General features: G+C 41.5%; 2 protein-coding genes and 2 non-coding genes across 14 annotated transcripts in view; 2 read left to right on the top strand and 2 right to left on the bottom strand.

Annotated features, from left to right (window-relative positions):
- LOC133452449 (protein 4.1-like) overlaps positions 1 to 5017 on the top strand; it is a 77690-nt gene extending 72673 nt beyond the window's left edge. For 3 of the 11 annotated variants that reach the window (XM_061731768.1, XM_061731763.1, XM_061731762.1), the window contains exon 25: positions 4171 to 5016. Coding sequence is in view for 2 of the 11 variants with exons in the window: in XM_061731765.1 (XP_061587749.1) it covers positions 4171 to 4176 (6 nt within the window). In the remaining 9 variants the exon portion in view is untranslated. Of the gene's footprint in view, positions 1 to 4170 lie in introns of all 11 variants that reach the window. The other 8 variants (XM_061731769.1, XM_061731770.1, XM_061731764.1 and 5 more) reach the window with 7 other exon arrangements.
- Positions 5018 to 10127: 5110 nt separating this feature from the next.
- trnal-uaa (transfer RNA leucine (anticodon UAA)) lies at positions 10128 to 10225 on the bottom strand. The gene has a single exon. It is a non-coding gene; the product is annotated as a tRNA-Leu (tRNA).
- A 4232-nt stretch (positions 10226 to 14457) lies between these two features.
- Positions 14458 to 14540, bottom strand: trnal-uaa (transfer RNA leucine (anticodon UAA)). Its single transcript has one exon. It is a non-coding gene; the product is annotated as a tRNA-Leu (tRNA).
- A 1811-nt stretch (positions 14541 to 16351) lies between these two features.
- On the top strand, positions 16352 to 19694 carry LOC133451872 (zinc finger and BTB domain-containing protein 14-like). The gene is made up of 2 exons (XM_061731021.1): positions 16352 to 16481; positions 17602 to 19694. The coding sequence occupies exon 2, from the start codon at positions 17625 to 17627 to the stop codon at positions 18795 to 18797; it is 1173 nt and encodes a 390-aa protein (XP_061587005.1). The 5' UTR covers positions 16352 to 16481; positions 17602 to 17624; the 3' UTR covers positions 18798 to 19694.
- Positions 19695 to 20550: the final 856 nt, after the last annotated feature.

Raw genomic sequence — 20550 nt, forward strand, 5'->3', positions numbered from 1 at the left:
TGAGTTTTGGCTGCCGTGAAGCTGCATGAGGGAACTTGTCGGCGGCATGTCATCAGAACTCCCTCACTGTTTTTCTGTGTGGAAGCTGCTGCTCGCCGGCAAGTTTAGTCGGGTTTTACCTTTCTCTGGCCCCGGAGCACGTTCCTCTGCTCGCGTCTTGTGAGGGGTGAGCAGGCGTGCATGTCTGCGCTTGTGTGACTCACCAGATGGGAACGCTCTGCTTTGTTTCTGCAACCTTGCCCACAGTTGCGTGTGTGTGTGTTTTTTCAGTGTGTCAGCATGGCCGTGTTTGAATAACAGCACTATTAACATACACTAAATGTTCCCCCTGTCTTGTTTTGATCCTCCTATGGATGCACACGGTATTTGAGCCAAAATCAGAGAAAAATGTGGACAGTTTCCTGTGTCGGCCGAGCCCGTGGCGAGGCGCCGACCGCAGCAGATTCAGTGAAAGTCTTCACATCCAGCTTCAGTCACTAAAAGTTTTCTGCTGGTTCCTTTAAACGCAAGCAGGAGTCGTCTGGCCAGCAAATGCCACCTTAAAAACAAATACAAAGGGCAGATGTATATCCGTTTTAGGAGTAAAACTGTGGAACTCATTAGACAACGACCTTAAACTAGCAAATTCAATAAAAACATACAAGATATTATTCAAAGCAAAGGTAATGGACTCATATATAGAAACACAATAAGCAAACAAAGAAGAATGCACACACGCATGAGATAAAATGACAACTTAAATTGGTTTTGTCGGTTTCCTTAGCATCTTTTCACTTTCTGTTTTCAGAGCTATCATTATTATTATTATCATATTATTGCTATTATTATTATCATCATTATTGTTGTTATTATTATTATTACTATTATTATTATTTTGTGTAGACTTATGATACTTCATTTGTTCTTTTTGTATACTCTATTCTGTTAAAAGGTGGGCAAGATAAGCTTTATGCTTCAAGCCCAGACCTTTTCGGTCAAATAATCACAATGTTGACCAGGGAAAAACCTGTGTTATCTTGTTTGTTGATTTTTGTTTGTGATTGACCGAAATAAATATAAACTAACTAACTTGAGATAATATGTAAAGAAATGCTGTTAATCTCAGTTTGACATCTAAATGGCCACAAATATAATAGAATATAATAGACTCTTTTTCCTACAAATGTATCAATTAAGAGCAAAATGTGTTTATTTTTTATATAAACAACAAAGTTTAGCATTTAATAGTTTAAATTTGTCAGCTAATATATCTTTAATATCAACTTATTGTATTTTCTTTCTCGTGTGTTAATTCAACATTAATCAAATACTTCACTCAACCTTTTATGGGGAAGTTTATAGATGCTATTAACGTATTAAACAGCGTTGGTCACATCTGTTAGGCCCAATCCCAATACTCCCAATACTACTCCTACTTTCAGCACCACCACTAATCAGGAAGCAGAGAGCCAAAAGCTGTTTTAATTTCAGCTGTAGCGCTGTTAATATGTCACTTAAGTTTTAATATTTTTTCAGGCATAAAAGTAACCGTTAAGATCCCCAACCTGGGCTCAGTTTATCCAATTAACGCCTATTAAGAAATTTGACCGATGTTTTCGGAGATGAGAAGAGCCACCGGCTCGGAGCAGCAGCAGCCGGAGTACAAACGTGATCGCCAGGTCAACCTGCGCCGTCGTCCCGGGAGAGAAACCTGCAGCTCTGTGGAGAATTACCGCTGGCTGAAATAAATTATTTAGGAAGATAAATGTTGGTTTAATAGATGAAATCTAACAGTTGTAGCTACGCCTGTTAAGAAATTTGCTCCGAAAATTTCGAGATTTCTCCCTGCCTGGCGGCTCCGGAGCTCATTTATGGTTCCGCGTTAAATCAACGCAGAGCCTACGGAGTAGGGTACGTAACCTACGCCGTAGGCTCTGCGTTGGTGTAACATGGAACCATAAATCAGCTCCGGAGCCGGCAGGCAGGCAGAAATATCGAAATTCTCAAAAAGACTTTGCAACAACGGGTAAACGAGTGATTATGTACATTCACTGAGTGAATATTATGAAAGTAAAATATATATTTCTCGCTAGAAATGTAATCAAAACGCAATTTTATGCAGAAACTAACTCAAAATATTGATTTTATTCACTAAAAAATAAGAAATGTCCGCCATGTTTTTTTTTTTGATTCAGTCCGCAAATGACGACGAAAAGCATTCTGGGAAATTTTTCTGTCCCTAGATCAACTAGTGAGGATCTGAAATCCCTACATCCATAGGGACAGATTCATAGCCACTACAATACTTTTCTTCACTACACCTAGGTGGAAAAGAGGAATTGGGACACCACTAACCTCACGGGAACGTGCAAAATTTAGGGGTAGGGATGAAAACGAGGGGTAGTGGTAGGATTGGGACAGGGCCTTAATACTGCTGAGTACAGGTTAGTCACAGCACGTCTTTGACGCTTCTCTGGACCTCCACACATTTAAATTTAAGATTTAATAATCGAGCAACGAGGGTCAGGCCGATAGACTTTAATGTTCAGCACTTAAATTAACCTGGATGTTCCTGGTGACGTCTAGTCTCCTCTGTAGCTTCAGGAGCATGAACGTGGGCGCTTTGTGGTTTCTGCTGTGGTATCTGGCAGCTGAGCCTTCACTTCCTGTGGGTTGCTGCTGGTTGTCTCCTCGGATCAAAGGATTTGTTATACAGAAATACAGAAAGTATAGGTCTAAAAAAGAATAAAATGGAGAAAAGGCGAGTCTGAGTTGAACGTGAAGACATCTAGCAGCCTCTGGGATCTGCATGTCCACCTCTCAGTCCTCTCACCACCAAAGGTGTTGTTAGTCCTTGAGCATGTTCTCCTGAGCTGGAGGGATTTGTGGAAGGTGACCTTCAGCCCAACGCTCCAGACTGGACTCTACGTGAGGTCACTTCCCTTGTCTCCTGATGAGGACGGAGCGAAGCAGCTCGGGTTACAACACACACACCAGGAATGTGGCAGGAGCTTGTTCTTGTGGTGCCATCACTCCTGTTTGCTGCTACATTAATATTAAAACCTTCTTTCTTTCTTGTTGGTTAGTCTGACCTTCATACTTCCATCTATCGGCTAAATTTCTGGTTTTATATTTGAATCATTAAATTATACGTGGAGGAGCCGGAGCGTAACTCCTCCTTCAGTCCACAGAGGCTTATTGACAAAGATGAATGAGACTTTCACATGAAGCAAAATGACACAGCTTCACGTTTTAAAGCCTCTAGATCAAGGGTGTCAAATGTGCGGCCCGCATGCGGCCCGAGAGAGATTTTCATGCGGCCCGCGATAAGTTTCCAACGCAAAAAACCAAAATGTTAATTTACTAAAAAGGAAGGCATAAATAATTGCCATGAATCGCAGCATATCCAATAATATATTTCTTCTACAAATCCCTCGTTATTCCACAAATAGAGCAGTTTTCGACATTTTTTTAGTTTTCTAGAATACATTTGCAGATTTTATTTCTGCGCCAATTTTTAAAAATAAATACACTTAATTGTACTGGAAAAATCTCTAAATCACAAAGAAACACTCAGATGTAATAAAGATTTTGCTTTTAATTAAATTTCCTATAAAAAAGCGAAATAAAAAAAAAATGATATTAAAAGTATCTGACATAATTTGAAAAAAAACGAGAAATTTCAAGAAAAGATCCTGAAGAAATATATTTTACATAATTAGAGTGTAAACAAAGTGCATATTTCCTTTAAAATTTACTAAACTGATATTGGATTAGATAACAATAGTAAAAAAAAAAGAATTAGAAAAAAAAATCTTCGCACCGATTTTGTTATTTTGCGTGCGGCCCGCGAGAAAAAAATTGGTCAAATCCGGCCCGCCAAGCAAAATGAGTTTGACACCCCTGCTCTAGATGGACAGCAAGACTTGAAATACAAGTGCCAGTGGATGAGTTGTTTGTTATCCTGCTAGCCTGCGTGTCCCCCCCCCCCCCCTTTTTTTTCTTTTTTTACATCTGTGTGTTTGTGCGTGTAACTGTGTCATCCTCTGATTTTATTCACCTGGGTTAAACTGCCCTAACTTTTCATCCAACTCATTTCCAGTGTCATTCAGGCTGCACTTTGGCAGTTCAAGCCTCAGAAGTGATAAAACAAGCGGGATGTGCTGACGTCTGACTCCTCTGCTCCTGCAGGAATAACGACACCGAGGGCTAGTTTCTCTCCGGCCTCCATCAACCCAACATCCCCATCTCCAACATACTACGTCGGGACTCTCGGAAGAAGAAAGGCTCCTGCTCTCCGAACGCTGCAGCTCGCTGCTAGTCGCAAACATCACCTGCAATACACATCAATGCATTCTGCATGATGAGGACGCAACGTCGCATTATCAAACCAACAACAAGATCATACCGAAAACCGTCTGATTTCCAAAATGGTCCTCAATCCGTCTGCATCCTGAATCCCCGTTTGCAGCAAGCAGACCGTTTGCTTTCACTGCCTTATGACTTTGATGCATTTTTATGATTATTAAGAATAATTATTGTAGCAACATTTTATTTATGAGAAAAAGCCATCACTCCAGAAGCTTAAGATTGCTGTAGGCTGTATATGTTAGAGAGCATACACTACTTAACCTTGCTGTAGAAGTGCAAACATCATTTGCAAAAGTGAGTCTTGCTTCACTCCCTTAAACACGGCGATGATTTTCCGTCAGGTATTACCACTACACCGATCACCGCGCAGCACTGTACATATCCAAGCTTCCCTCTGGAAACAGCAAATTATCTTCCACGGTTCAGTTGTGTTGTCTACTTGAATTTCATTCTCCTTTTTATTGCAATTTCAGTGTTTTATTATTGTTTCTCATGAATTGCTCACATCACTGCACCTTTTCAGGTCTATTTTACCAAAACCTAAGGAATCAAGATGATTTTTTTATTTTTTCTTGTTTTATTTTTTTTTTTTCCTTGTCTTTTGTTTTGTTACGTGCTTTGTTCAGGCTTTGAATGATTTCCAACAGAAGCCCGGCTGCAGCAGGTTCTAGGTTTGTGTCACTGCTCGGCCTCGACCCAAAGCAGAAAGAAATGTCACCCTTCCCAAAAAACCATGGTGAACATGCCAGCTGTGAACCTCCCTGATCTGTTCAAATGTATCCGACTAGTGTTCGTGTTCAGCCGTGTTCTCAGCAGAATGGTGAAATAAAAGTGACAAATGCATTTACTCTTAATTTGCCATTTTCCTCTAAAATAATAAATAACCACAGTACCAAACCTTTTCTGCATTGGACCTGTTGATTATTGCGTTCTCTCTTAATATGTGAGGTCAAATGTCACATGGTGAATTTACTCAACTGTCATCAATAAGTCTTTTAAACAGAGACAAAAACATAAAATGCATTGTAAACTGCAGCTGCAGCTGTCCTTTTTTAGATTTCTTAACCTCAAACACAAAACTAACTAAATGAAAAAGCTCCAGAACAATTATTGAAAGTTTGAGTAGGATCATGGATTATTCATGTCATCAAACCCTGTACTGTGTAATTAGGAGGATCTCCAGTCCAACCAACAGGGTTTTCCTGCCTGGTCCTGCAGGAGAAGCTACAATGCTGGGAAGCCCCCGGTGACCCCGCCCCTCTGGTGACGTCACTGCGTAACAAAGAGCCTGGCAAGCCGAGAGGTCTCACTCTGTCAATTTCTTAATCCTGGAAGTGTGAAACAACGTTTAAATACAGCTATTTCACTTTCAGGCCTTTTTTCTTTTAAGTTTTGAGTTGCTCAGCACATTTCCCCAAGATATTCAATTATGAGGTGTATTAGGCAAGGCAAGTTTATTTGTATAGCACAATTCAACACAAGGTAATTCAAAGTGCTTTACATCAACATTAAAATGTAAATTTTTTTTTTTAACAATTTTTTTTAATTATTTAAAAAAAAATATATATATATATATTTTTTTTTTTTAACATATAACATAAAAGGTCCGGGTAAAAGGATTTAAGCAAACTGATGTAATGTTTTGGAAAGTCTCATACATGATTATGATAATACATTTTTATATTCTATTAATTCATCAAAATAAATTGTCAAATTTAATTGAATTAGATTCAGATTCAGATTCAGACGACTTTATTAATCCCTTTGGGAAGTTCCCTCGGGGAAATTGATATCTCCATCTCAGTCACTCAGCACTGTAATATACAAGAACCAAGAAAGGAGAAATAAAACACACCAAAAACCAACACCCATATAAAAGATAAATAGCAATAAATAGAATTATATGAATAGAAAAAAAAGAAATAAAAAAAATTGAATAAAATTATGTGCATATATGCATGTGTATATATAGAATAGAATACAATAAACTTTATTGGTCAACTATGAACATGCATGACAGGGAATTTGTTTTCGTTTTTTTTTTTCGCTCACTGAACCCAGATTTAAATAGTTACAAACAGTAAATAGACAAATGGCTCTTATTAACATATATACAGTTAAAAAGTGAAAGGTGCAGAGTTAATGTGGGTGGTCCCGAGGCCCCGAGTGATTGTGGATCCAGGAACCTGAAGGAGTCGGTGGTGGAGACAGGATGGTGAGGGAGGAGCTGTTGCTCTGATCAACTCTCATCTCTCAGTCTCAGAGTAATCAACCACTGTGCAATAATAATATTAATAATAATAACCACATTCATATGCTGGCCGGGCCATTGAAAGACGAGTCAAATCATCCGGCCTGGTGGTGCACAAGCTGGCCTACAAAGACCATCAAAAGGCCTATGCAGCAGCCCTTAAAGAAGCCCGGTCCACCTATTATTCAAACATCAACAACAGCAGTCCAGGAAATTCAAAACAGCTTTTTTCCACTATAAATCTTCTCCTTATTTCCAAAAACCAAACCCAGACAGACTCCACAGCAGAACACTGCAACAGGTTTCTTGCATTTTTCAAGGATAAGATCAATTCCATCCGGTCTCAGCTCGCAGGCTCCTCAGCCCAATTTCTGCCACCTGCCTGCCCTCAACCTGCACCCTTTAGCACCTTTGCTCCTGTCACACAGACCGAAGTTGAGAGTCTCATCAGAACAATGAAACCCTCCACCTCCACTTTGGATCCGATTCCTACAACACTCATCAAATCCAACCTGTCTGTTATAAGCCCTCTTATCACACAAATAATAAACCACTCGTTAAACTCCGGCCATGTCCCGCCGTCACTCAAGACTGCCATTATCAAGCCTCTTCTGAAAAAACCCAGCCTCGACCCAGAATGTCTTTCCAACTACCGGCCCATTTCCCATCTTCCATTTCATGGTGCTTGAAAAAGCTGTTGCCACACAACTACAGGAACATCTTCAACAACATTCTCTATTTGAAATTTTCCAATCTGGTTTCCGTACTGCCCATAGTACAGCTTTATGAGGGTAACCAATGACCTTCTCATCTCCGCCGAGTCAGGTGGAAAAAGAACAAAAATATTGTACTTAAGTAAAAGTACAAATTTTCTGCTTGAAAATTACTTAAGTAAAAGTAAAAAGTACCCATTAAGAAAATTACTTAAGTAAAAGTATAAAAGTACCTCAAATTAAATATAATAAAGTACCAAAAGTACATGGTGTAAAATGTACTTAAGTACAAAAGTAAAAAGTACAAAGTACAAAGTACAAAATTCAAAGTACAAAATTATTTTCAAAAGGATTGCAAAGAAATGAAGAATCCAAGAATTTGCTTACAACTCTAAATAATGGTGATATTATTCTGACCCCTTTAGCGTTTGTTTCCATTAACCCATTTTAATTTCGTCGGCTTGAGCGTCGGCTGCCGCTCAAGGCTGATTTATGGTTCCGCGTTACACCAACGCAGAGCCTACGGCGTAGGGTACGCGGCGACACGCACCGTACGGTGCGCTTCGCCGCGTACCCTACGCCGTACCTTACGGCGTAGGCTCTGCGTCGATTTAACGCGGACCGATAATTCAGGCTTCAGTCTTCATCGGTACTCGACGCGACGGCGGTTCCTCCGGCCTTTCCGGCCCGCCTCTGCGGCGCAACTCTCCCAGGGGCTGCGGCTCCTTCTCGGGGAGGCCGAGTCTCCCCCGCCGGCAATTCACTCGCCCCCCCTTCCTTCCCGTCCGCCTTATGGTTCAGCGTTAAATCGACGCATACCTACGCCGTAGGCTACGGCGTAAGGTGTGCGTCGCCGCGTACCCTACGCCGTAGCTCTGCGCCGGTGTAACGCGGAACCATAAATCATCCCCCGCTGTGCTGTTCTCATGGCTTTAATTTGTAGCGAGTAACGACGTGTCCAATTTTAAATGTAGCGGATTAAAAGTACGATTTTTTCCTTGAAAATGTAACGAAGTAAAAGTAAAAGTACAGAAAAATGAAAGTATCAATAAAAGTACAAATTCTCAAAAATCTTACTTAAGTACAATAACGAAGTACTTGTACTTCGTTACTTTACACCACTGCCGCCGACTCTGGATCCCCCTCCCTGCTCATCCTCCTTGACCTTTCAGCAGCCTTTGATACTGTTGACCACCATATCCTCCTAAGCCGTCTGCACACCGACGTTGGTCTCCATCACTCCACACTGGACTGGTTCACCTCCTACCTTGCTGACAGGACAGAGTATGTCAGCTTGGGATCTTCCATGTCCCAAACAGCCCCTGTTAGGTGTGGTGTCCCCCAAGGATCTGTCCTAGGACCTCTCCAGCCGGCACGGCATCTCTTTTCACTGCTATGCCGATGACACTCAGCTGTACCTCCGGACTGACCCCAACCTACGTTCCACCTCAATCCTCTCATCTTCACCCACTCAAGCCCTCTCCACCTGCCTGGAGGAGATTAGGGCGTGGATGAGTCACAACTTCCTCCAACTAAACAGTTCCAAACCGAAGCCATACAAATTGGCACCCCTCATCAGGTCCAGTCATCACCCATAACCACCATCTCCTTCTCCGGTCAAGACATCCCCCTCTCTACCTCTGTTACAAACCTCGGTGTGAAGCTGGACCCACAACTCACCTTCATAAACCACATCAAACATCTGTACAAAACTTGCTTCTTCCACATAAAGAACCTATCCAAACTCCGCTCCTTCCTCACTTTCCCCGATGCAGAAAAACTCGTCCACGCTCTAATCTCCTCCAGGCTTGACTACTGTAACAGCCTGCTCATCGGTATCCCCAACAAACACCTTCGGAAACTCCAACTCATTCAGAACTGTGCTGCCCGAACTCTGATGAAAACCCGCAAATACGACCATATCACCCCTATTCTCCAGAACCTACACTGTAACCATAACCTCAAGAATCCAATTCAAGATCGCCCTCATCACCCACCTCTGCATCTACAGCACTGACCTCATCACCACCTCTGCATCTACAGCACTGCCCCTCAATACCTCAAAGACCTCCTGACCCCTCACTCATCCACCCGGAACCTCCGCTCACAAAACACCAACCTCCTCTATCAGCCCCCCCACGACTCCGCTCCATGGGAGGCCGAGCCTTCTGCCCCGCCGCCCCCCACATCTGGAACTCCCTCCCTGAGCAGATACGTCAACCCCAGTCCGTGGACACCTTTAAAAAGGGGCTTAAAACTTTCCTGTTTAGGAAGGCTTTCCCAGGTCTTTTTTAGATGTTTTTATTATTTTTATCCTTTTTTACTTCTAGTCTTTTATGTGTCTTGATTTTTTTTCCCTTGTTTATGTAAGCACTTTGAGATTATTCATGAAAAGTGCTCTACAAATAAAATGTATTATTATTATGCTGTAAAATGCACCTTTCAATAACCATGTCGGCTGCACCGTTCACTTTTTCTTAATTGTATGTTAATAAGAGCTGTCATTTGTCTATTGATTGTCCAGTGAGCAAAATAACCGAATAAATAAATAAATTCCCTGTTTTGTTTGACCTGACTTGGCCAATAAACCCAATTCTGATTCTACTACTGTCATTTAGCTGATGCTTTTATCCAAAGCGACTTACATCTGAGAGAACAAACACACCATTTCGCCCATTAAGTCTGTAGCCAGGCCTGTAGCTAGACTAGACTACCACCCACTTTTAACCAAACACATTATTATTACTGTACTAAACTAAACATGTAAATTTTAGTTTAGTTTAGTACAGTACAGTACTAACCTCCTCATTGTTTACCAGGAGTGGGGTTTGAACCCACGAGAGCATTTGCTTAAGATACATTTGCTCATTGGATCTTAAGTCCAACGCCTTAACCACTCGGCCATCCTGGTTGTGACTGGCTGTGCATCCTTGTAGATTAACCATGCAGATTTCCACCAACACCCAGTTGTGCATCGTCTCTGATGTCGCCACTAGTGCCATAAAAGTTTATTTATTTTTAACATTTTTTTTAATTATTTAAAAAATATATTTAAAAAAAATATATATATATATATATTTTTTTTTTTATTATTATTTTTTTTAACATATAACATAAAAGGTCCGGATAAAAGGATTTAAGCAAGCTGATGTAATGTTTTGGCAAGTCTCATACATGATGGTATTAATACATTTTTATATTCTATTAATTCTTGAAAATAAATTGTTAAAATAATTTAATTATATTCAGATTCAGATTCAGATTCAGACGACTTTATTAATCCCTTTGGGAAGTTCCCTCGGGGAAATTGATATCTCCATCTCACTCACTCAGCACTGTCATATACAAGAACCAAGAAAGGAGAAATAAAACACCAAAAACCAACACCCATATAAAAGATAAATAGCAATAAATAGAATTATATGAATAGAAAAAAAAGAAATAAAAAAAATTGAATAAAATTATGTGCATATATGCATGTGTATATATAGAATAGAATACAATAAACTTTATTGGTCAACTATGAACATGCATGACAGGGAATTTGTTTTCGTTTTTTTTTTTCGCTCACTGAACCCAGATTTAAATAGTTACAAACAGTAAATAGACAAATGGCTCTTATTAACATATATACAGTTAAAAAGTGAAAGGTGCAGAGTTAATGTGGGTGGTCCCGAGGCCCCGAGTGATTGTGGATCCAGGAACCTGAAGGAGTCGGTGGTGGAGACAGGATGGTGAGGGAGGAGCTGTTGCTCTGATCAACTCTCATCTCTCAGTCTCAGAGTAATCAATCACTGTGCAATAATAATATTAATAATAATAACCGCATTCATATGCTGGCCGGGCCATTGAAAGACGAGTCAAATCATCCGGCCTGGTGGTGCACAAGCTGGCCTACAAAGACCATCAAAAGGCCTATGCAGCAGCCCTTAAAGAAGCCCGGTCCACCTATTATTCAAACATCAACAACAGCAGTCCAGGAAATTCAAAACAGCTTTTTTCCACTATAAATCTTCTCCTTATTTCCAAAAACCAAACCCAGACAGACTCCACAGCAGAACACTGCAACAGGTTTCTTGCATTTTTCAAGGATAAGATCAATTCCATCCGGTCTCAGCTCGCAGGCTCCTCAGCCCAATTTCTGCCACCTGCCTGCCCTCAACCTGCACCCTTTAGCACCTTTGCTCCTGTCACACAGACCGAAGTTGAGAGTCTCATCAGAACAATGAAACCCTCCACCTCCACTTTGGATCCGATTCCTACAACACTCATGAAATCCAACCTGTCTGTTATAAGCCCTCTTATCACACAAATAATAAACCACTCGTTAAACTCCGGCCATGTCCCGCCGTCACTCAAGACTGCCATTATCAAGCCTCTTCTGAAAAAACCCAGCCTCGACCCAGAATGTCTTTCCAACTACCGGCCCATTTCACATCTTCCATTTCTGTCCAAGGTGCTTGAAAAAGCTGTTGCCACACAACTACAGGAACATCTTCAACAACATTCTCTATTTGAAATTTTCCAATCTGGTTTCCGTACTGCCCATAGTACAGCTTTATGAGGGTAACCAATGACCTTCTCATCTCCGTCGACTCTGGATCCCCCTCCCTGCTCATCCTCCTTGACCTTTCAGCAGCCTTTGATACTGTTGACCACCATATCCTCCTAAGCCGTCTGCACACCGACGTTGGTCTCCATCACTCCACACTGGACTGGTTCACCTCCTACCTTGCTGACAGGACAGAGTATGTCAGCTTGGGATCTTCCATGTTACGTGTGGTGTCCCCCAAGGATCTGTCCTAGGACCTCTCCAGCCGGCACGGCATCTCTTTTCACTGCTATGCCAATGACACTCAGCTGTACCTCCGGACTGACCCCAACCTACGTTCCACCTCAATCCTCTCATCTTCACCCACTCAAGCCCTTTCCACCTGCCTGGAGGAGATTAGGGCGTGGATGAGTCACAACGTCCTCCAACTAAACAGTTCCAAAACCGAAGCCATACGAATTGGCACCCCTCACCAGGTCCAGTCATCACCCATAACCACCATCTCCTTCTCCGGTCAAGACATCCCCCTCTCTACCTCTGTTACAAACCTCGGTGTGAAGCTGGACCCACAACTCACCTTCGTAAACCCAGTGGTGGACAGTAACGGAGTAAGTTTACTTGAGTACTGTACTTAAGTACATATCCAGAGGATTTGTACTTTACTTGAGTATTAGATTTCTTTGGTACTTATTACTCTTACTTGAATACATTTCCAAGAAAAATATTTTTACTTTTACTCGAGTAAATTTCTAGGAAGGCTGAAAAGTACTCGTTACTTTCAGGTCTGCTCTTTTTTCTTCTTCCCTAAAATCCTATTGGACACAAGCTGTTTTTGTCAAAGGAGGAGACCTATCACAGTGCACGCTCTCCACTGGGATGTACGTAAAGTGGAAATACGTCACGCCTCCTCAAAACGATACCGCCAAAGTAGCCTGTGTTTGTCAAGACATATAATAGCCGCAACAATGGCTACGCCTGCTTTTTTTGTAAAGCAGTGGTCTTTGAGGGGGATCCAGACTTAGTTGGATGGTGCAGGTTCATTTGGTTTCAGTTCATGATTGTTAATAAACTCTGCATCATCTGCTGTCCTCTTATGATCCCATTCATTTGATTTGTTTTTGGTGTTTCTGCAGGTTTTATATAACATTGTGGTTCTAAAAGCAGCACATCAGTGCAGCTGGTTTCAAAGAGTTAATTCTCAGAAACAAGAGTTAAAAGATCCTTAAATTAATTTAGAAAAAATATAGTAATTTACTGATGTGGAAAATAAGAAATTTACTCTTACTCTTACTTTTACTTAAAGTAAATTTAAAAGCATTTACTTTTGGATACTTAAGTACCTTTAAAAGCAAGTCCTTTTCTACTCTTACTCGAGTAATATTTTGACTGAGCTACTTTTACTTGTAACGGAGTAAATTTTGACCAGTAGTATTTGTACTCTTACTCAAGTACTGGGGTCGAGTACTCTGTCCACCTCTGCGTAAACCACATCAAACATCTGTACAAAACTTGCTTCTTCCACATAAAGAACCTATCCAAACTCCGCTCCTTCCTCACTTTCCCCGATGCAGAAAAACTCGTCCACGCTCTAATCTCCTCCAGGCTTGACTACTGTAACAGCCTGCTCATCGGTATCCCCAACAAACACCTTCGGAAACTCCAACTCATTCAGAACTGTGCTGCCCGAACTCTGATGAAAACTCGCAAATACGATCATATCACCCTTATTCTCCAGAACCTACACTGGCTTCCCATAACCTCAAGAATCCAATTCAAGATCGCCCTCATCACCCACCTCTGCATCTACAGCACTGCCCCTCAATACCTCAAAGACCTCCTGACCCCTCACTCATCCACCCGGAACCTCCGCTCACAAAACACCAACCTCCCCTATCAGCCCCCCCACGACTCCATGGGAGGCCGAGCCTTCTGCTCCGCTGCCCCCACATCTGGAACTCCCTCCCTGAACAGCTACGTCAACCCCAGTCCGTGGACACCTTTACAAAGGGGCTTAAAACTTTCCTGTTTAGGAAGGCTTTCCCAGGTCTTTTTTAGATGTTTTTATTATTTTTATCCTTTTTTACTTTTTACTTTTTTACTTCTAGTCTTTTATGTGTCTTGATTTTTTTTCACCTTGTAAGCACTTTGAGATTATTCATGAAAAGTGCTCTACAAATAAAATGTATTATTATTATGCTGTAAAAATGCACCTTTCAATAACCATGTCTGCTGCACCGTTCACTTTTTCTTAATTGTATGTTAATAAGAGCTGTCATTTGTCTATTTATTGTCCAGTGAGCAAAATAACCAAGTCAAATTCCCTGTTTTGTTTGACCTGACTTGGCCAATAAACCCAATTCTGAAGCTACTACTGTCATTTAGCAGATGCTTTTATCCAAAGCGACTTACATCTGAGAGAACAAACACACCATTTCGCCCATTAAGGCCTTGATCAGGGCCTCTCCCCCTCTCCCCCTCTCTAGACTAGACTACCACCCACTTTTAACCAAACACAGCCATTATTATTACTGTACTAAAACATGTACATTTTGATTAGGTACACACCCAGCAATCATTAACCTCCTCTCGTTTACCAGGAGTGGGGTTTGAACCCACGAGAGCATTTGCTCATTGGATCTTAAGTCCAACGCCTTAACCACTCGGCCATCCTGGTTGTGACTGGCTGTGCATCCTTGCAGATTAACCACGCAGATTTCCACCAAGACCCAGTTGTGCATCGTCTCTGATGTCGCCATAGAAACAACATTTAAAACAGGAGCTCCAGAGGCCCTGGATAGCTCAGTCGGTTGAACAGGTGCTGTTTGTAGAGGCTATAGTCCTCTTGTGGGCAGTAAAGGTTCGAGTCCCAGCCTCTCGCTCTATTCTGCAATGTCTCTACCTGTTTCCTGTCTAGCTAGTTTCTAAATAAAGGCCACTAGTACCACAAAAATGTAGTTTATAAAAGTTTTTTTTTTTTTAACATTATAATTATTAAATATATATATATATATATATATATATATATATATATATATATATATATATATATATATATATATATATATATATATATATATATATATATATACATATATATATATATATACATATATTTTTTAACATATAACATAAAAGGTCCAGATAAAAGGATTTAAGCAAGCTGATGTAATGTTTTGGCAAGTCTCATACATTATGGTATTAATACATGTTTTATATTCTATTAATTCTTGAAAATAAATTGTTAAAATTAATTTAATTATATTCAGATTCAGACAACTTTTTTAATCCCTTTGGGAAGTTCCCTCGGGGAAATCGATATCTCCATCTCACTCACTCAGCACTGTAATATACAAGAACCAAGAAAGGAGAAAAAAAACACCCACACAAAAGATAAACAGATAAACAGCAAATAGAACGATATGAATAGAAAAAGCAAGTTTATTTGTATAGCACAATTCAACACAAAGTGCTTTACATCAACATTAAAAGCAGCAAGACACAATTTAACAGTAAATAACAAATAGAATGATAAGAAAAGAGGTAAAATAATAAAAAGCACAAGTTGTAACAAAGTAAGGGCAGTAGAGTACAGCAGCAGGTAATTATTTAATTTAAGAGTAGGCTTCAGTAAACAGTAATGTTTTTAGCCCTGATTTAAAGGATAAAAAATATATATATTCAGGGTTCATTCAATATATTCGGAGTCTCATTAAATATATTCAAATATTAATTTCCTGAAAGGCATGGCATAATATATATATATATATATATATATATATATATATATATATATATATATATATATATATATATATATATATATATATATATATATATATATGTATATATATATATACGGAAGAGTATTAGGGCCAGGCAGGAGAAAAATACAAATATTTTAGAGGAAGATTTTTTTCTTTCATTATACACTTCGAGAAAAAAGTCGGAATGTCGAGAAAAAAGTCGAACTGTTGAGAAAGAAGGCGAATTTTGACTTTATTCTCGAAATTGTACTTCAACATTAATCTCCACATTTCGACTTTTTTCTCGAAGTGCACAATAAAAAAAATCTTCCCCTCTCAAATATTTTTTCTCCTTCATGGCTCTAATACTCTTCCCTAATACTCAGCAATCAGCAATATTAAAATAATAAAAGGCTTGCAATATTTCAGTTGATTTGTAATGAATCCAGAATTTATGACATTTTTGCATTACAGAAAATAAAGGACTTTCACAATATTCAAACTTTCTGAGACAGTCCTGTGTGTATATGTATATATATATATATATATATATATATATATATATATATATATATATATATATATATATATATATATATAAATTAAATTAAATTAAAATGTTGGCCTATGTGCATCTTACACACATATGATTTTGTGCATGTGATTTTCCGCGCCGGAGTGAGACCTCCTCCTGGGCGGAGACGATCCGGGCTGCAGTTCCCGCTCCGGCGCTGTAGTTGGCGGCAGAGCGAGGCCGCGCTTCCTGTGGCGCCTCGGAGTCACAACAAGAGGAGGAAGAGGAAAAACGACAGCTCTGGATCGTCGTCTTCTGCCCTGCGTGACAACATAAGGCTCCCCGTTCAGGCTTTTAGGTAAACACGCTTTCACTCCCCGCGCTTGGCGCTCCTGTCCGCGGCTCCGCGGGGCCGGCTGGCCGGCCTGTTGGAGCGGCGGCCCCGCTGCCGGAGCTGCAGGAGCTGCAGCTCCAGCAGCGGCGCAGCCTCGCAGCAAAATGGCTGGGCGCAGTGAAATGTGAAATACACCCGCTCAGCTCGTCCTTTCTGCTTCAGCTCGGCCTGACATGTAAACACCGCGACAGAAATGCGTTGTCCGTATTAATAAAAGCCCGTCTGGTTGCTCAAGTTTTTGTTTTGGTTATTTTTATTTTTTTTAATTGGCACCAACTGCGGCTGGTTTGTTTGCCTTTTGGGCCTGTCGTGTTTTTTTTTTTTTTTTCTTTTACTATATCTTTTTTTTAATGCATGATTTAATTAGAAAAACTCCTGCAAACGTGCTTTTGTCTGTAACTTATTTTGGTTATTGTTATTCTTTGCTCCACCCCTCAGGTGTGCAGGATGCATGCCCTGATTTTGTGTTTTTAAATCCTCAAATTCGTGACTGAAGATCATTTTATTTATTTTTATTGAATTTATCTGTCGGCCAATTCATTGCATTTTTAGCCTAGTTATTTTTGTGGTAGAAGTATCGTATCGGGACTCGGTATCGGCAAGTACACAAATGAAAATACTAGTACTCGTACTCAGTGTGAAAAAAATGGTATCGGGGCATCCCTAATATATATATATATATATATATATATATATAAATATATATATATATATATATATATATATAAATCCTTTAAATCAGGGCTAAAAACATTACTGTAATATATTAGGGCTGGGACTTTGTCGCGTTAATTACGATTAATTAATTACAGAAAAATAACGCAACAAAAAAAAATAACGCATTTAATCGCAATTTACTTTTGCACTCCAAACAGTGCAGAAGTTGCACGAGTTTGTGGAAAAAATGATTGTTATTGTTTGCTCCGCCCCTCAGCTGTGCAGGATGCATGCCCTGGTTTTTGTGTTTTTAAATCCTCAAATTCGTGACTGAAGATCATTTTATTTATTTTTATTGAATTTATCTGTCTGCCAATTCATTGCATTTTCAGACTAGTTATTTTTGTTGTGTTCCCTCTCTCTCCAGGTTGCTCCTATTTGACCTGCAACATGTCTGATCTACTGAGGTACATCGACTACGACCACAAGGCCACCTTCCTGAAGATGCTGAACCAGCAGCGGATGGAGGGCGAGCACTGCGACGTGGTGGTGGTGGTGGAGAACATCGAGTTCCGGGCTCACCGCTGCGTGCTGGCCGCCTGCAGCAACTACTTCAAGAAGCTCTTCAAGAAGCAGAGCGAGGAGGACAACTCCATCGTGGAGCTGGACTTCATCCGCTCCGACATCTTCGAGGAGGTGCTGAACTACATGTACACGGCGCGGCTGGCCGTGAGGAAGAAGGACATCAACATGATGATGTCGTCCGGGCAGATCCTGGGCATCAACTTCCTGGACAACCTGTGCACCCAGAAACGGGAGCTGACGAACATGAAGACCCGCGAGAACCAGGCTCCGGGCGACCACGGCCTGCGGGCGCAGGACGCCATCCTGAAGGAGCTGGCCATGGAGGAGGTGAGGAAGAACAGCTTCTACGACCAGGGCATGGACGGCATGGGGCCCGGCGGCTCCCACGTGGCCCAGCCGCACAACTACAACACCAACATGGCCAAGGACCCGCACGGCCACGGCTGGGGCTCCTCCACCTCCGGAGACATGAAGCTGGAGTACCTTCTGTACGGCCACCGCGACCACAACTCCTGCCAGACCGCCGGGGCCAAGCCCCTGGACCACAACGCCAAGAAGGAGCGGCTGCTCACCGCCAACCGTCCGTACGGCTGCGAGCACTGCCCCAAAGCCTTCACCACGGCCGCCCACCTCAAGGAGCACCTGAAGATCCACTCGGGCTTCAAGCCGCACCGCTGCGTGGTGTGCGGCAAGGCGTTCATCCGGGGGCCCGACCTGAAGCGGCACGAGAGGGTGCACAGCAACGAGCGGCCGTTCGCCTGCCAGCTGTGCGAAAAGGCCTTCAAGCACAAGTCCCACCTGAAAGACCACGAACGGCAGCACCGGGGTGAGCGGCCCTTCAACTGCGGCTCCTGCGACAAAGCCTTCATCAAAGCGTCGGATCTGAAGCGCCACTGGAACACCATGCACAGCGGCAACCCCCGCAGACAGATGTCCCTGTCCCCGGTCGCCTCCCAGCACGGCCAGGGGGACGCCGCCGACCAGAGAGACTGGAAAATGGAGACCGGGCCACATTCGCACAACTCTGGGGACTGTTGAGCCTTTCCGGACGCACACGCACACTGACATACTGACATCCATACATGCACACTTTAAACAAAAAAAAAACCCAACCCAAGTATCCACACTGACACAAACGGGAACCTGTGACGGCCCGCGGTGGCCCAGGTCACACGGACGCTGATCGGAGTGAGTAACGACATCACGGCATGTTCATGAGACTGTGGGGCTGTATTATTATTATTATTATTATTATTATTCTAAAGAGTTATGTCAAAGCGATGTTTCCTTTCCACCTGTAAAGTCATGTAAATGTTTAGTTCACTCTACTATACATCTATTTTTCACAAAGCATCGTTGCTATCTAGACTGAGGGTCCTCATAACGTTATTCTCTTTTACTTTAATGAGATATGTAACATTTAAATGTTTGTTTAACCTTTACTGGATTTTATGGAGATAAAAGAAAGACACAGATGTTGGGGATGCGGGGGGGAGGGGGCGGGACGGGAGGGAAGAGTTTTTCTGCATAACATTTCTTGCATTGAGTATATTCATGTGGATGTTTTTAAATGGATGTGTTTAGTTGTATTGATTGATATTACACTGTAAGAGTAAGAGTCACCATTTTGCATTTGAAGCAGATTATACCAAAGTCTTGGGCGTCTCGCGGATCGTCTTTTAGGGACCGTCCTGCCCAAGCAAACCGGCCAACTAGATTTACTGTTATACAGTATAACTGTCATCCAGCTATCAACAGTTAATGATAGATGTCTGTATATACTGTAGCTTAGTTTGTTGCACAGCTAGAGAACACAATAATGAATTATGCACATATAACATTGTCCTACTCCCACACTTTGACAATAAACACCATCGGCTGTGTTTTATCGTTGTTGAAAAGTTTGTTTTTTGTGGAAGACGATTGCTGTTTTACCAAGTCGACGACCGCTACTCTCAGGAAAAGTCGAAAGGAGCCGATGAGAGGATTTTAGAGGGCGTGATTGTGTTTTTTTAAATCACAGCGTCCAGTTTTTCTCCAACATAACTCACTCAAAACTTCTGCTGAGCCTTTTTGGTGAGAGGAAAAAAAAACCCGTTTACGGGGTCAAAAATTCTCCCTGCTGTTTCCATCGGTACAAAACGTACCGGACGGATGGCGACAGGTGTTTATGCGATGAGGCGTACGGGAGCTTCCAAGAGCAGCTACTCAAACCATAATGGTTGCAGAATTGCTAATAACAATAATGATAATAACCCAACGGATCACTAAGTTTGTACCTTAAAACCACCAACAGTCCTTCACCGGCGTTCCCGCTCCGCTGAACTCTTTCAGATCCCTTCGGTTGAATTTAGTGGTTTCTCTGCCTACACATGCATCGTTTCTCTTAGGCCCCGTTTACACGTAGCAAAAACAGTGGTGTTTTCATGCGTTTTGGCCGTTCGTTTACACCAATACAAAGCTCAAAGTCACCAAAAACGATCATTTCTGAAAACTCCGGCCAAAGTGGAGATTTGCAAAAACGCTCTGTCTTCACGTTTGCGTCTAAACAGAGAGAAACGGACATTTAGGCTTCAGAACGTCACATTCTGCGACAGAAACATCACCAGCGTCATGTGTGCGACCTGTGTTTACAATTTGTTTGGCCACCGTAGTTCCTCGTGTCATATGCCTGTAGGTTTGGCTGCTCATAGCACCCCTTAAAAGCGTATTAATACGGGTTCGTGTAAATGAAGAGATTTTGAAAACGATCTGATGTAAATGATGGTATTTTTCAAAACGTAGAGGGGGA

Source organism: Cololabis saira, chromosome 10 (assembly GCF_033807715.1).
Source record: "Cololabis saira isolate AMF1-May2022 chromosome 10, fColSai1.1, whole genome shotgun sequence".
NCBI lineage: Eukaryota > Metazoa > Chordata > Actinopteri > Beloniformes > Belonidae > Cololabis > Cololabis saira.